Genomic DNA, 14739 nt, shown 5'->3' on the forward strand with positions numbered 1-14739 from the left:
AAAAAAAAATAAAAGTTAAAGGTTTGATGTCTTTTGTTAGTCTGTGGTTTCAGAAAATCTTTTTATTTCCTACAACAGCTTGACCCAGTGCATTGTCTTCTTTCTTCAATATTTCCCTTTATTAATCCCTGGACATCACAATCCATCTGTTTTCATCTTTTATTTCACACAAAGAAGACGAACAAACGGCTCTTAATATTATATTATTTATTTGTCTTTGTACAATGTAATTACAATACAAATATGCAGGTTTAAATACAAAACTCTGTAAATAAAGATTAAAAATAAACTCCACGTTTTTTGTTTTTCGCTAGATTACAGTTTACAATCAAGTTTATGAGGTCATTTAGTTTCCTTGTTTTCAAAAAGAGATCTACATTTGTGTGGGGACACGTGGACTGGAGGTTAATCAGGTGTGTATCGCTTCATCCTGGCTTCGTTACAAGTAAGACGCAGAGCACCGAGAACGGAGACGCTCGTGTAGGAGGGACGTTTCCCCCCGTGAGGCCTGCAGCTTGGCCACGTTACAAACACAGTCGCTTTGGGAAAAAAACTGAAACAGAAGCCATTGTGCAGCCTGGAACGGCTCTGTTAACCCTGTACGTTAGAGATTAGCGCCTAGCGATCCACAGACTGGAGGGAAATCGAGCAGATTTGTGATGTGAAAAACTGTGTGTTCAGTCAATCAATCTGTAAATCTATTGTGCATATTATTATTATTATTATTAGTGGTTATTATCAAGGTGGGTGTTCTGTAGCACAGTGTGCAGTCTGGCTTTGAATATCTAGCTTTTATCCTACTCATTGACAAACTCCAGACAAAATCCAGTCACTCAGCACGTTCCTACCGAACACAGCACGGACCTGAGCCGAGATCCGAGTTCATTTATATCACCTCAGAACAAAAGCTGACAGAAAGCATTGAGCATTATTGCAGAGTAAGAAATCCATCGGTACAGGAATGAAGGATTCCCTGAAAAGTTAAATGTCTGGAGCAGAACCGGCACCGAAACCAGAGTGTTGAATATACTTTAGTCTTCGATATATATGATTATAAGTTTCATTATTCTCCTGGATTATTAAAGAGTTCAAGTTGAAAGTTAAAAAGCCAGGAAACATGTGTATATTATCACAACACAATCCAAAATTCAAAGAATATATTTTGAACAAGCGACCGTCGCGGCAAGTGACGATGTTCACGACGTTCCAGGATTTCTAACCCAAGTCTAATCCGCTAGGTTCCGAGCTTTCTGTAAACAGCTCGAAACAATCAGTCGCTCTCCAGCATTTTTCAGACGTACATTTTTCCTTTTCTTCCTCACTTTACAACAAACCAAACCAAACTCTCCGTTAGCACAAACGATCACATATTTTCTGTGGTAAAATAAAACGAATTGTTTCATCAGCAACAGCAGGATTTCATGTAGCTTCAGGCTGTGGCTGAGTCCTGACTGAGAAATCAGGCTCAGGTCTAATCAGGCACGTTTATACCTTCTCTGTTTCTGCATCACTTACATTACAGCTTCTAGACTCTCTCTATCCGACTGCGCTGCTGGGCCCCTGGTGTTCATTTGAAATTAGCTCTGTAGCTCTTTGTGTTAAGAGTTTTATCAGCATAATCAGCCTCCCAGTGCGACGTGTCCATGTGTTGCTGACAAGGTGCCGATATGACGCTCAAGCTGTGACTCACAGGGATTGAATAATAATGAACATCCACAAACTGCGTGATAAATAAGAGGTGAGGGAAAAAAAACATGCTATTTACACTCGCATTTGCTAGCATTTCCATTAGTAATTCTCCAATCATGCAGTTCTCATCTATTGAGTCAGAGCGTCTTCGTTACACCCAAATTATACGTCATCTTCTGCCACGGGGGTTAAAGTAAAAAAATACAGAGAAACAATTAATTCAATCAGCACAAATTAGATTTAAAATCTTTTCCACAATCGAAAAAAAGTAATAAATAAACATTTTGGCTGCATCATAATCAATCTTTTGCTCCCTCTGCAGGTTGTTTGAGGTCACTTGATTCACTTGACTGAGCCATCGCAGCAAAAGCAAACTCAAAGCCAGAAGTCTTTCCATTCTTTAAAATTAAGTGACTCGGTTTGTTGGGTTCAGGGACACTGTCATGTTCCCAGTTTTATGACTGCATTTGGAATGATACATGATGGAGCGATCCTGAAGAGCAGGAGCAAGAGTTAAAGGAACAAAAGAGTCGAACAAAAACAAGCCAAATGCAACAGGATTTCATTTCTTATGTCAGGGTCTAAATCGATGCCCATATGGATGCAATTAGAGCTCAATTTCAAAGGTCTTTTGTAAATCGTTGGAGAAAGGGTTGGGTGCCTTGGGTTGTGATTTGGACTCCAGAGCTGCCCACTTGGCCTCAAAGCGCTCTGCTTCCTGGGCATCAGCTGGGAGATTGGACTGCTGCAGACTCTCCACTGGCCAGGTGTTGGTGCTCCCACTTCCACTTGACATGGAGCCGTTTTGTGTAACGCTGCTGGAACCCACGCTGGTTCTGGAGGGAGGTGAGTTTTGTGCAAGCCCATGGGAGGCCGATTGGTTGGTGAACGTAGCGCTAGCGAAGCCCCCGGCAAGGCTGGGAAAAGCCGAAGGACCGCCACCGAGTGTGCTAGTTTTGGAACCCATACCAACCCCCATAGTGCCTCCGCCTGAAGAACCAGTGGCACTGCAGAAGACATTTGCTACCATTTGTGAGGGTGTTATACCCACCACAGGCATGCTGGCATTGGGGTATGTCATGCTGTTAGCCATGGCAGGCATGTAGGGCTGCATAGGCACATAGCCTGGCTGTAGAGGCGCCTGGCCGTACATGCCCACTGGTGCGGGAGTGGTGTCAAAAGCCATAGGGAAGGGCTGCATGGACGTGGGCAGAGAGCCTGGAGCGAGGGGTGCGGTGGGAACTGGTGTCGGCTGCTGGATGGGTGGTGGTGGCAGAGTGGGTGGAGTCTGCTGCTGGGCTTTCACTGCCTTAGAGACTTCCTCCAGCCAGCGTTCAGCTTCGGATGGTGTGCGCCTGTGGCCGGTTGAGGGTGGAGACTGAACAGGGGGCTCCGACTGGCCCCATGAGCTGGTACCTGCAAAATGCAAAAAAAAAACAAAAAAAAAAACCACACTTGTTAAGTATTTATACTCAGACTATTTTATTTGAATTGGGTAAGAAACACTTGTGTCACTGAACCACCCTGTAGTATGTACCATAGGTGTCAGTGATCCTTCAGCTTCACAATGCGAAGGCCAATCCTGCCTCTGCAGGTCCTGAGTATGTGCTAATTATTGAGTCTAATTATGAACCTTCTCCAGATCCTTCTCATTACCTTTGCACTGCTTCTATACGGGTCTGTCCGTGTTGCCACTTTAACCCCCCATGTCAGCCACTGGCTCAGTCTCAGGCTCGTTCCCACACTGGTCCTTCTAGGTACAGTCCTTGTATCAGCTCCAGTCATTTCTGTAGGCACTGTTCCAGCCCCTGATTCTGTCAAAGCCAATTCCAGTTTCTGCCTGTCCTAGATTCTGGCTCGGTCTCAGATCTGATTCCAAACTCACTTCATGATTCTGTTCCTGATCTCAGACGTAATTTAGATCCAGTTCCAGTTCCTGTACCAACTGATCCTGTCTCAGCCCTTGATTACACCTCGCATCCAGTTCAAGCCACAGTTATGTGTTTTATAACATTACCATCATCTTGATTTCCTAGTTTCTTGTATTTGCAGCTTGTCTTAAGTCTTTAAGCTCAGGTGCCTGTCTGTATTTTTAACCAACCTTCTGTACTATTTACATACCTGCAAACTCACAAGAGGTGAAAAACGTGACAAGGTTCGAAATAAAATCCCCCCCCCCAAGACAAATTGAGAACTTAAAATGAAGCACTCTGACAAGAACATAAAGGGAAAAGACAACATTTGCTTCAAGTGAAAAAAGCACTTTTATTAATCCTATTTTTACCAAAATTTCTTGGAAATCATTTTTCTCTGTATAATTTGAGTGCCTTGGAACCTTAATAAATTGATGAACACAAATATTGCTATTTCTTTTGTTTTTTGGCCGCCACAAACCTTTCAAGTGCCCGTTTTCGTTGTTTATCAATGTGTCTCTTTACTGCTTTTTGTTTGTCCTCTGCGGCTTGAAGTGAGGGACGAAATAGGTGATTGTCTTATCTTGGTTCTGAATGCTGATTGGTCAAAAGACGCGAGGACGATTGAGACGTGAGGCGTCATCTGCTTACTAGTGCTTCACACTCCAGTCCAGTTGGTGGCAGTTAATGCACCAAAAGTTGGTTTGCCATCCGCCATAAAAATTCATTAGAAGTAGAGACGCGAGGTCACATCAGCTATCATCAGCTTGATAGATGGTTTAATACGCTGCATCCAAAACCGCCGCCTAAGCACTACTACGCCTAATTATTGGATGGAAGTAAGCGGTTTCGGACGCAGCTGAAAGAAGCCCCCCACCCCCCACCCCCAAACTAAAAACTCTTCGGATCTACACGATTCACACAAATAACATATTTTGATTAAAAACGGCGAATTTCGCCGAAAAGCGACTAGTTTGCAGGTATGTATTTATATTCTGTGTGTTGTCTTTACCTTGAGGTACAGGTGGAGGTGGGATGGCAGGAGGAACGCTGCATGCTGGCATGCCGTTGCTGGTGGCTTGGCCACTGAGGTCCTCCGAGGGTTTGGTGAATGAGCTGTTGATTTGGCTGCACAGCGCATTGATGCTGTCTGCTTCAGCAGCCACCGACAGGTCCATCTCACAAACTGGGGGAGAATCAATGGAGCAGGTCAGTTACACAAAACTGATGTCATGCAGAGGGACCACAGAAAGCTCTTACATGGCAGAGTGGAATAAAATAATCTGTGTCCAGTGGAGCTTGTGGAACTGGTCTGGGACACATGACTGCATGTTTTAATGAAAGTTGGAAAGTTTCTTTATCACACGTCTGGGCTTCGTTTAAGCCTTCAGAAAGCGTAAAGTGCTGTAAAATAAATGTGTAGAACATTCTAGATGTCATGTAAAGTGTAACTCGGTCCTTTAATGTCATAAACATGGAGGTTACAATAATAAGCCACTGTTTTAGTCAACATTGAGTTCTTATACAACAGAAACAACAAACTTAGGAAATCCTTGACCTTGTCTCGATGCTACAAATAGAACACCATCCATAATTCTCTTATCAGTGTCAAATCTGACCTGAGGGATTAAAGCAGAGAACAGAAAGGGCTGCGAATTCTCTCTCTCTCTCTTACTCTCCCTCTCTCTCTCTCTTACTCTCTCTCTCTCCCTCCCTCACTCTTACTCTTTCTTTCTCTCTCTCTCTCTCTCTCTTACTCTCCCTCTCTCTCTCTCTCTCTTACTCTCTCTCTCTCCCTCCCTCTCTCTTACTCTCTCTTTCTCTCTCTCTCTCTCTCTCTCTCTCCCTCCTTCTCTCTCTCTTACTCTCTCCCTCTCTCTCTCTCCCTGCTCTCTCCCTCTCTCCTTCTCTCTCTCTGTCTCTCAGATCCTCTAGAGATCGAGTTTTTGTGGAAATACATATAACTCCTGGGAGACACAGCAGGAGAATCAGCAGAGTCACACCAGAAGAGCCACAGCAGCTTTCTATAAATACATAACAGGCCTAAGATGAACAGATTTCTGGGAAATATTTGTTTTAGTCTAATCTACATGTTCATGTGCTCCAAACTACACAGAGATATGAAATATGTGCAGAACAAGATTATAAGAATCATTATTAAAAATATAATATAATAAAAAATAGAATTTATATCATGTTAAAGGTTCTGATTGGTTCTCAATCAGGTTTAGAGCAACTCTGACTTCTTGTTGTTGTTATTATTATTATTATTATTATTATTATTATTATTATTATTATTATTGATTTAGTAATGCATTGGTGAATATAATCACAATAGCACTAGTAGAAGAGAATTCCTCTGTGTTTGGTGAAGTTGGTGATGGATTCTGCTGATTGTTGTGTGTTGTGTGTGTTGTGTTGTGTTGTGTTGTGTGTGTTGTGTTGTGTACAGACATCACTGACCCGGGTTCTTGCTCTGGAAGTCAGTTTTGCGCTGCAGGGTGGACGGCAGCTCGTTCAGGCGCAGAGACAGCTGGCGTTTAAAAGGCGAGTTTTTCTGGCTGAGTGCAGGGAAGCCGCGGAATGAGCCCTGGCGCACAAGCTGTTCGAGTGGCGCGTGACGACGAGGGATGGCGTGTGGCCCACCTGCCTCGGCTCGTTCTACCTGTGTGGCTGCACCTTCTGGAGGTGAAGCGTTACCTGGAGGAACTGCAGGGACGGAACAGACTTCTGCACAGAGGACACGACATTCACATTATTTAGGGCCGACTCATAAAATGCAATGGATATAAAAAAAACGTGAAATTGAATAAATTTGTATAAATCTTCATGCTTTCTTTTTATTATCTTGTTCTATCTACATTTTATCCTGCTTCTGGATGAAAAGATTTTTTTATTACTTCTTCAAAACTTTATCATATAACCGTACGAGTCTCAGCAGCACTGACCGTTGTGTGTAATATTCTCTTTATGAGTGTTTATGGAAGAGACTGGAGTTTACACTGTACTGGTTTACTGACCCTTTTTTTTGTCCTGCAGCTGCTTCATGATGTCTTCCCTCTCACCCTGCTGACCAGCCGAGGAGACTCGGAACGATCCTTCGCGAACAAACGAGGTGCGGGTGGCATCGAACGACGCCGTGACGCCACACTCCTTCTCCCGCCGCTGCTTTCGCTCCAAACAAGCAGCAAACGCACAACCTACTGCGTGACTGAGACGCTCACCCTGCCGTGTAGAGCAGTACTAGTGAGCGAAGGACACGTTTATTTCCAATCTTCTTTAAAAGACATTTTAAAATGACTTTTAAAAACAGTCAGATATTAAAGACAAGTATTTTAGATTAGCACTAATTCTAATCAGGGTTTAAGATCAAGAGAACGATTGGACGCTCAAACACAAAGATTGTCCTTGTGACAGTAAATTGCTCTCTAACATCATAACTCATTTCCTCGAGTGTCTCGAGTACAGCGGCATGCAGCAGGCAGCTTGTTCCGGCTGAGAGATCCGCAGCACTTATCCTGCTTACTGGAATTAGAGGACGAGTGTAAAATGCAATCCGCTCTCACCGAGTCCTTAAGAGCCATGAAGCAGTGGCACATCCAGCGGCGTGTGGTACCGTCACGGCAGATGTAAGAGAAGGCCTTGTCGTAGTTGCGGTCCGGTGCACAGAACGACACCTTCTCGATGGTCTGATCGACGATGAGGTCCTACAGATGACACGAGACGGGAAGGAAACACGTTTGTATCAGCTACAGCAGAAATTACAGCATAATCGTTTACCCAGTGTGATGGTAGCTGACTTGAGCGTGTGAAGGTGTATCAGTGAGCGTTACCCGTAAACACAAGGTGCCATAAATTACGCACACAATCTTACTTCTGGAAACGCTGATCTCATTCAGACTCAAATTCCCAGAACGGCTCATACAAAAGGCACCACATTAACCACATTAAAATTACTGTTTAAAGGAACAATGACTGCGTAGTAAATCAGCCGGTGAGAGCAGAAGTGGTAGATCTTCACAGTGTGTGGTGTGTCAGGTGAGGAACCCATTCATCTCAAGCCTCCTCACTGCCTGGAGTGGACCAGCGCTCTGTGAGGCAGCTCAATGGCCAATTGTGCTCCGGGAGAAAAAGAGCCGGAAGACCGGAGTGGTCAGAAAAGAGGAGGGGCTGCTGACTCACTTCACACTTCTGGGAAAACAGGAGGCCATGAGGCTTGTTAAATGTCAGGGCGGGACCCCAGACACACTCGCCCGAGATCAGAGTGTGTGTGTGTGCAGCAGGATGCTCGTGAGCCATATGGACAGTGGTAAAAGGGGATTAGTCCTCTGTGCTGACTCACAGCAAAGCAGAGGGATTAGCAGAAGGGCAGGGAGAGAGAGAGAGAGAGAGAGAGAGAGAGAGAGAGAGAGAGAGAGAGAGAGAGAGAGAGAGAGAGAGAGAGAGAGAGAGAGAGAGAGAGAGAGAGAGGCGATGGATGTTTTGGGGGAGGGGTTACAGCAACAAAAAAGAGGGTTCTTTGTGCCTTCCACTCGCTTTTCACAGCCTGGAAAAGAACAGGATGACTGTAGTGTAGTGTAGTGTAGTGTAGTGTAGTGTAGTGTAGTGTAGTGTAGTGTAGTGAGGTGTAGTGTAGTGTTGTGTAGTGTAGTGTAGTGTAGTGTAGTGTAGTGTAGTGTAGTGTAGTGTAGTGTAGTGTAGTGTAGTGAGGTGTAGTGTAGTGTTGTGTAGTGTAGTGTAGTGTAGTGTAATGTAGTGTAGTGTAGTGTTGTGTAGTGTAGTGAGGTGTAGTGTAGTGTAGTGTAGTGTAGTGTAGTGTAGTGTAGTGTAGTGTAGTGTAGTGTAGTGTAGTGTAGTGAGGTGTAGTGTAGTGTTGTGTAGTGTAGTGTAGTGTAGTGTAGTGAGGTGTAGTGTAGTGTAGTGTAGTGTAGTGTAGTGTAGTGTAGTGAGGTGTAGTGTAGTGTAGTGTAGTGTAGTGTAGTGAGGTGTAGTGTAGTGTTGTGTAGTGTAGTGTAGTGTAGTGTAGTGAGGTGTAGTGTAGTGTTGTGTAGTGTAGTGTAGTGTAGTGTAGTGAGGTGTAGTGTAGTGTTGTGTAGTGTAGTGTAGTGTAGTGTAGTGTAGTGTAGTGTAGTGTAGTGTAGTGTAGTGTAGTGTAGTGTAGTGTAGTGTAGTGTAGTGTTGTGTAGTGTAGTGTAGTGTAGTGTAGTGTAGTGTAGTGTAGTGTTGTGTAGTGTAGTGTAGTGTAGTGTAGTGTAGTGTAGTGTAGTGTAGTGTAGTGTAGTGTAGTGTAGTGTAGTGTAGTGTAGTGTAGTGTAGTGTAGTGTAGTGTAGTGTAGTGTAGTGTAGTGTAGTGTAGTGTAGTGTAGTGTAGTGTAGTGTAGTGTAGTGTAGTGTAGTGTAGTGCAGTGTAGTGTAGTGTAGTGTAGTGTAGTGTAGTGTAGTGTAGTGTAGTGTAGTGTAGTGTAGTGTAGTGTAGTGTAGTGTAGTGTAGTGTAGTGTAGTGTAGTGTAGTGTAGTGTAGTGTAGTGTAGTGTAGTGTAGTGTAGTGTAGTGTAGTGTAGTGTAGTGTAGTGTAGTGTAGTGTAGTGTAGTGTAGTGTAGTGTAGTGTAGTGTAGTGTAGTGTAGTGTAGTGTAGTGTAGTGTAGTGTAGTGTAGTGTAGTGTAGTGTAGTGTAGTGTAGTGTAGTGTAGTGTAGTGTAGTGTAGTGTAGTGTAGTGTAGTGTAGTGTAGTGTAGTGTAGTGTAGTGGAGTGTAGTGTAGTGTAGTGTAGTGTAGTGTAGTGTAGTGTAGTGTAGTGTAGTGTAGTGTAGTGTAGTGTAGTGTAGTGTAGTGTAGTGTAGTGTAGTGTAGTGTAGTGTAGTGTAGTGTAGTGTAGTGTAGTGTAATGTAGTGTAGTGTAGTGTAGTGTAGTGTAGTGTAGTGTAGTGTAGTGTAGTGTAGTGTAGTGTAGTGTAGTGTAGTGTAGTGTAGTGTAGTGTAGTGTAGTGTAGTGTAGTGTAGTGTAGTGTAGTGTAGTGTAGTGTAGTGTAGTGTAGTGTAGTGTAGTGTAGTGTAGTGTAGGTTAGTGTAGGGTAGTGTAGTGTAGTGTAGTGTAGTGTAGTGTAGTGTAGTGTAGTGTAGTGTAGTGTAGTGTAGTGTAGTGTAGTGTAGTGTAGTGTAGTGTAGTGTAGTGTAGTGTAGTGTAGTGTAGTGTAGTGTAGTGTAGTGTAGTGTAGAGTAGGGTAGTGTAGTGTAGTGTAGTGTAGGGTAGGGTAGTGTAGTGTAGGGTAGTGTAGTGTAGTGTAGTGTAGTGTAGTGTAGTGTAGTGTAGTGTAGTGTAGTGTAGTGTAGTGTAGTGTAGTGTAGTGTAGTGTAGTGTAGTGTAGTGTAGTGTAGTGTAGTGTAGTGTAGTGTAGTGTAGTGTAGTGTAGTGTAGTGTAGTGTAGTGTAGTGTAGTGTAGTGTAGTGTAGTGTAGTGTAGTGTAGTGTAGTGTAGTGTAGTGTAGTGTAGTGTAGTGTAGTGTAGTGTAGTGTAGTGTAGTGTAGTGTAGTGTAGTGTAGTGTAGTGTAGTGTAGTGTAGTGTAGTGTAGTGTAGTGTAGTGTAGTGTAGTGTAGTGTAGTGTAGTGTAGTGTAGTGTAGTGAGGTGTAGTGTAGTGTTGTGTAGTGTAGTGTAGTGTAGTGTAGTGTAGTGTAGTGTAGTGTAGTGTAGTGTAGTGTAGTGTAGTGTAGTGTAGTGTAGTGTAGTGTAGTGTAGTGTAGTGTAGTGTAGTGTAGTGTAGTGTAGTGTAGTGTAGTGTAGTGTAGTGTAGTGTAGTGTAGAGTAGTGTAGTGTAGTGTAGTGTAGTGTAGTGTAGTGTAGTGTAGTGTAGTGTAGTGTAGTGTAGTGTAGTGTAGTGTAGTGTAGTGTAGTGTAGTGTAGTGTAGTGTAGTGTAGTGTAGTGTAGTGTAGTGTAGTGTAGTGTAGTGTAGTGTAGTGTAGTGTAGTGTAGTGTAGTGTAGTGTAGTGTAGTGTAGTGTAGTGTAGTGTAGTGTAGTGTAGTGTAGTGTAGTGTAGTGTAGTGTAGTGTAGTGTAGTGTAGTGTAGTGTAGTGTAGTGTAGTGTAGTGTAGTGTAGTGTAGTGAGGTGTAGTGTAGTGTAGTGTAGTGTAGTGTAGTGTAGTGTAGTGTAGTGTAGTGTAGTGTAGTGTAGTGTAGTGTAGTGTAGTGTAGTGTAGTGTAGTGTAGTGTAGTGTAGTGTAGTGTAGTGTAGTGTAGTGTAGTGTAGTGTAGTGTAGTGTAGTGTAGTGTAGTGTAGTGTAGTGTAGTGTAGTGTAGTGTAGTGTAGTGTACTGTAGTGTAGTGTAGTGTAGTGTAGTGTAGTGTAGTGTAGTGTAGTGTAGTGTAGTGTAGTGTAGTGTAGTGTAGTGTAGTGTAGTGTAGTGTAGTGTAGTGTAGTGTAGTGTAGTGTAGTGTAGTGTAGTGTAGTGTAGTGTAGTGTAGTGTAGTGTAGTGTAGTGTAGTGTAGTGTAGTGTAGTATAGTGTAGTGTAGTGTAGTGTAGTGTAGTGTAGTGTAGTGTAGTGTAGTGTAGTGTAGTGTAGTGTAGTGTAGTGTAGTGTAGTGTAGTGTAGTGTAGTGTAGTGTAGTGTAGTGTAGTGTAGTGTAGTGTAGTGTAGTGTAGTGTAGTGTAGTGTAATGTAGTGTAGTGTAGTGTAGTGTAGTGTAGTGTAGTGTAGTGTAGTGTAGTGTAGTGTAGTGTAGTGTAGTGTAGTGTAGTGTAGTGTAGTGTAGTGTAGTGTAGTGTAGTGTAGTGTAGTGTAGTGTAGTGTAGTGAGGTGTAGTGTAGTGTAGTGTAGTGTAGTGTAGTGTAGTGTAGTGTAGTGTAGTGTAGTGTAGTGTAGTGTAGTGTAGTGTAGTGTAGTGTAGTGTAGTGTAGTGTAGTGTAGTGTAGTGTAGTGTAGTGTAGTGTAGTGTAGTGTAGTGTAGTGTAGTGTAGTGTAGTGTAGTGTAGTGTAGTGTAGTGTAGTGTAGTGTAGTGTAGTGTAGTGTAGTGTAGAGTAGTGTAGTGTAGTGTAGTGTAGTGTAGTGTAGTGTAGTGTAGTGTAGTGTAGTGTAGTGTAGTGTAGTGTAGTGTAGTGTAGTGTAGTGTAGTGTAGTGTAGTGTAGTGTAGTGTAGTGTAGTGTAGTGTAGTGTAGTGTAGTGTAGTGTAGTGCAGTGTAGTGTAGTGTAGTGTAGTGTAGTGTAGTGTAGTGTAGTGTAGTGTAGTGTAGTGTAGTGTAGTGTAGTGTAGTGTAGTGTAGTGTAGTGTAGTGTAGTGTAGTGTAGTGTAGTGTAGTGTAGTGTAGTGTAGTGTAGTGTAGTGTAGTGTAGTGTAGTGTAGTGTAGTGTAGTGTAGTGTAGTGTAGTGTAGTGTAGTGTAGTGTAGTGTAGTGTAGTGTAGTGTAGTGTAGTGTAGTGTAGTGTAGTGTAGTGTAATGTAGTGTAGTGTAGTGTAGTGTAGTGTAGTGTAGTGTAGTGTAGTGTAGTGTAGTGTAGTGTAGTGTAGTGTAGTGTAGTGTAGTGTAGTGTAGTGTAGTGTAGTGTAGTGTAGTGTAGTGTAGTGTAGTGTAGTGTAGTGTAGTGTAGTGTAGTGTAGTGTAGTGTAGTGTAGTGTAGTGTAGTGTAATGTAGTGTAGTGTAGTGTAGTGTAGTGTAGTGTAGTGTAATGTAGTGTAGTGTAGTGTAGTGTAGTGTAGTGTAGTGTAGTGTAGTGTAGTGTAGTGTAGTGTAGTGTAGTGTAATGTAGTGTAGTGTAGTGTAGTGTAGTGTAGTGTAATGTAATGTAGTGTAGTGTAGTGTAGTGTAGTGTAGTGTAGTGTAGTGTAGTGTAGTGTAGTGTAGTGTAGTGTAGTGTAGTGTAGTGTAGTGTAGTGGTGTGTAGTGTAGTGTAGTGTAGTGTAGTGTAGTGTAGTGTAGTGTAGTGTAGTGGTGTGTAGTGTAGTGTAGTGTAGTGTAGTGTAGTGTAGTGGTGTGTAGTGTAGTGTAGTGTAGTGTAGTGTAGTGTAGTGTAGTGTAGTGTAGTGTAGTGGTGTGTAGTGTAGTGTAGTGTAATGTAGTGTAGTGTAATGAGGCCCCTGATCACCTTTTCACCACTGTGTGTTTAGGTGTGTTTTTATAAGATCAGGAACGTAAGAACATTTGACCAGAATATAGAAAAGAAAAAGCCAGACGATTAAAAACATGTCGTCAGTTACAACAAGCAGCCGTCAGACCCATGTGTGGCTTCTGGGACTCTTCAGGAAGGAGCTGGACGTGAAGTAAAGGCAGTCGTGGGATTGGGCTTTTGGAGAAGAACCAGTTTCCCCTGCTGTGCTTTTTTTCTGCAGTTTCCCTCGTGTTCAAAGCCTTGCCTGTATACTGAGGCCCAGACAGAACACTGTCACCACAGACCATTTAAGTGGAACGTTTTCAAAAGGTCCCTGTTTTCCTGTTGACTTCCTGTTTGGGTAAATAATTAAATAAGTGCAAGGACAATGAAACGCTTACCTTGGTTTTGTCGTCGACGACTCGCAGACCATCAGCCGACACCCACAGCATGGCTTTTACCGTCTTTTTTCCGCTCTGAGAAGAAAACCGACAGAACAGCATGAGACTCTACTGCGGTTCTCAGACCTCTCAGTGTGTTGTGTACGATGTTTTTATGCATCTTCATGTACAAATGTACGTCACACAGGTGCTGAGCTGTAATGAAGTGATGAGGATGTTAAAAAGAAGAACGCAGGACCTGGTGATGGGCGAAGAAGGGAAATTAGAGGGGGTGGTGTTACTGAAGACAAAAGGACTGATGGACAGGAAGAAAACACACACACACACACACACACACACACACACACGGTCCTCTGTACAACACTGTACACACATCATACTTCATGTAAACCCTTTGAGTTACACGCATCGGCTTCATAATAAACTAGAGACATCTAAATAAACATGTCTGCATTAAATCTGTTTTCAACATGCAACATGTTCAGATCATGATTAATGATCAGAGGATAACGTGACCATTAAACAAACCCTTAACAAAACAGATCCTCTCACACATCCTGCTGTATTCATTTCACCTTACTGAATGTGTTCGAGGTTGCAGGTGGAAGGCTGGAGGTCTGAAATCATCATCAGCTCTTATCTGGAATCTGATCATACCGAAAAGGAAAAGGGAGGAAAATACTCACCACCTTCAGTTTCTTCACAGCCTCCTCACACACATGCATCCCTCTGGACTCCTCCACCTCCACCAAACCCAGATACTGCAGACGAGAGAACGACGGGAGAAAGAGAGTGAGACGCTCAACGGCAGGTATTCTGTTCTTTATCAAATGATTTATAAATTTCAGTCTGAATAAATGATCTAAATGTTTAATCTTAAAGAAGTCGAACGTTCGCTGATAGACATGAAGGTTGGCAGGTCTGAGGTGCAAACAGAATAGTGTGAAGCATGATGGTGGAAGCATCGTGTGGTTTTCATCAGCAAAGACTGGACAACTAGTCAGGACCGAAAGCATGATGAAAGAAGCTAAATACAGGACGATCCGAGAAGAAAGACAGTTTGCAAGAGACTCTTCAGAAGATGTTCAGCTTCCAGAAAGACAACAGATTTATACTGCAGTGACTCAGAATCAAGATGGTAGAATGGATCAATCCAAGCCCAGACTTCAGTCTGATTGATTAGTGTTCACTAAGAACAAGAAGAATAAAAAACAATATCAGGAACCAGATGTGTAGAGCTGATAGAAGTACTGGACCTCGAACCCCTGAGCTTCTGATCAGTGGCCCTGAGCTGTAACCTCGGAGCTGCTGCTGCCCTACAATTACACAATAATATATTCTTCATCCCGAGCTGAGCAACAGAAACCCCACACACAGTAATATAAATCTCAGACACACCACTCTGTCCAAACTGAGAGAGATACAAAGCATCTTTGAGGGACACAATTCATCTGGAGATGGTGTGTTTTATATTATGTGATGATGTGAGCACTGAGGAAAAGGTCCATTAGAGAATTACATCTCTGTCCTCGGGCTAACGACGAAAACGGGGCTGGATTTAATTATGTTTATCTCTCTGCAGTGAGACCTTCATTAATGGCACTGAAGCTCAGCTTGTCTTCTGGATTTGTTTTATTTCTGTTTCAAATGT

At 42.9% G+C, this 14739-nt stretch overlaps 1 protein-coding gene across 5 annotated transcripts in view; it reads right to left on the reverse strand.

The window, feature by feature from the left end:
- Nucleotides 1-250: 250 nt before the first annotated feature.
- The window catches only part of numbl (NUMB like endocytic adaptor protein), a 52824-nt gene continuing 38335 nt past the window's right edge, over nt 251-14739 (reverse strand). For all 5 annotated transcript variants that reach the window (XM_060888613.1, XM_060888614.1, XM_060888612.1 and 2 more), the window contains exons 3-9: nt 13775-13849; nt 13089-13163; nt 7169-7309; nt 6623-6827; nt 6066-6332; nt 4615-4788; nt 251-3105 (exon numbers count right to left, since the gene is read on the reverse strand). In XM_060888613.1, coding sequence (XP_060744596.1) covers nt 2297-3105; nt 4615-4788; nt 6066-6332; nt 6623-6827; nt 7169-7309; nt 13089-13163; nt 13775-13849 — 1746 coding nt within the window. In that variant the 3' untranslated portion in view covers nt 251-2296. The remainder of the gene's footprint in view (nt 3106-4614; nt 4789-6065; nt 6333-6622; nt 6828-7168; nt 7310-13088; nt 13164-13774; nt 13850-14739) is intronic.

Source organism: Tachysurus vachellii, chromosome 15, assembly GCF_030014155.1.
Source record: "Tachysurus vachellii isolate PV-2020 chromosome 15, HZAU_Pvac_v1, whole genome shotgun sequence".
In the NCBI taxonomy this organism is placed as follows: Eukaryota; Metazoa; Chordata; class Actinopteri; order Siluriformes; family Bagridae; genus Tachysurus; species Tachysurus vachellii.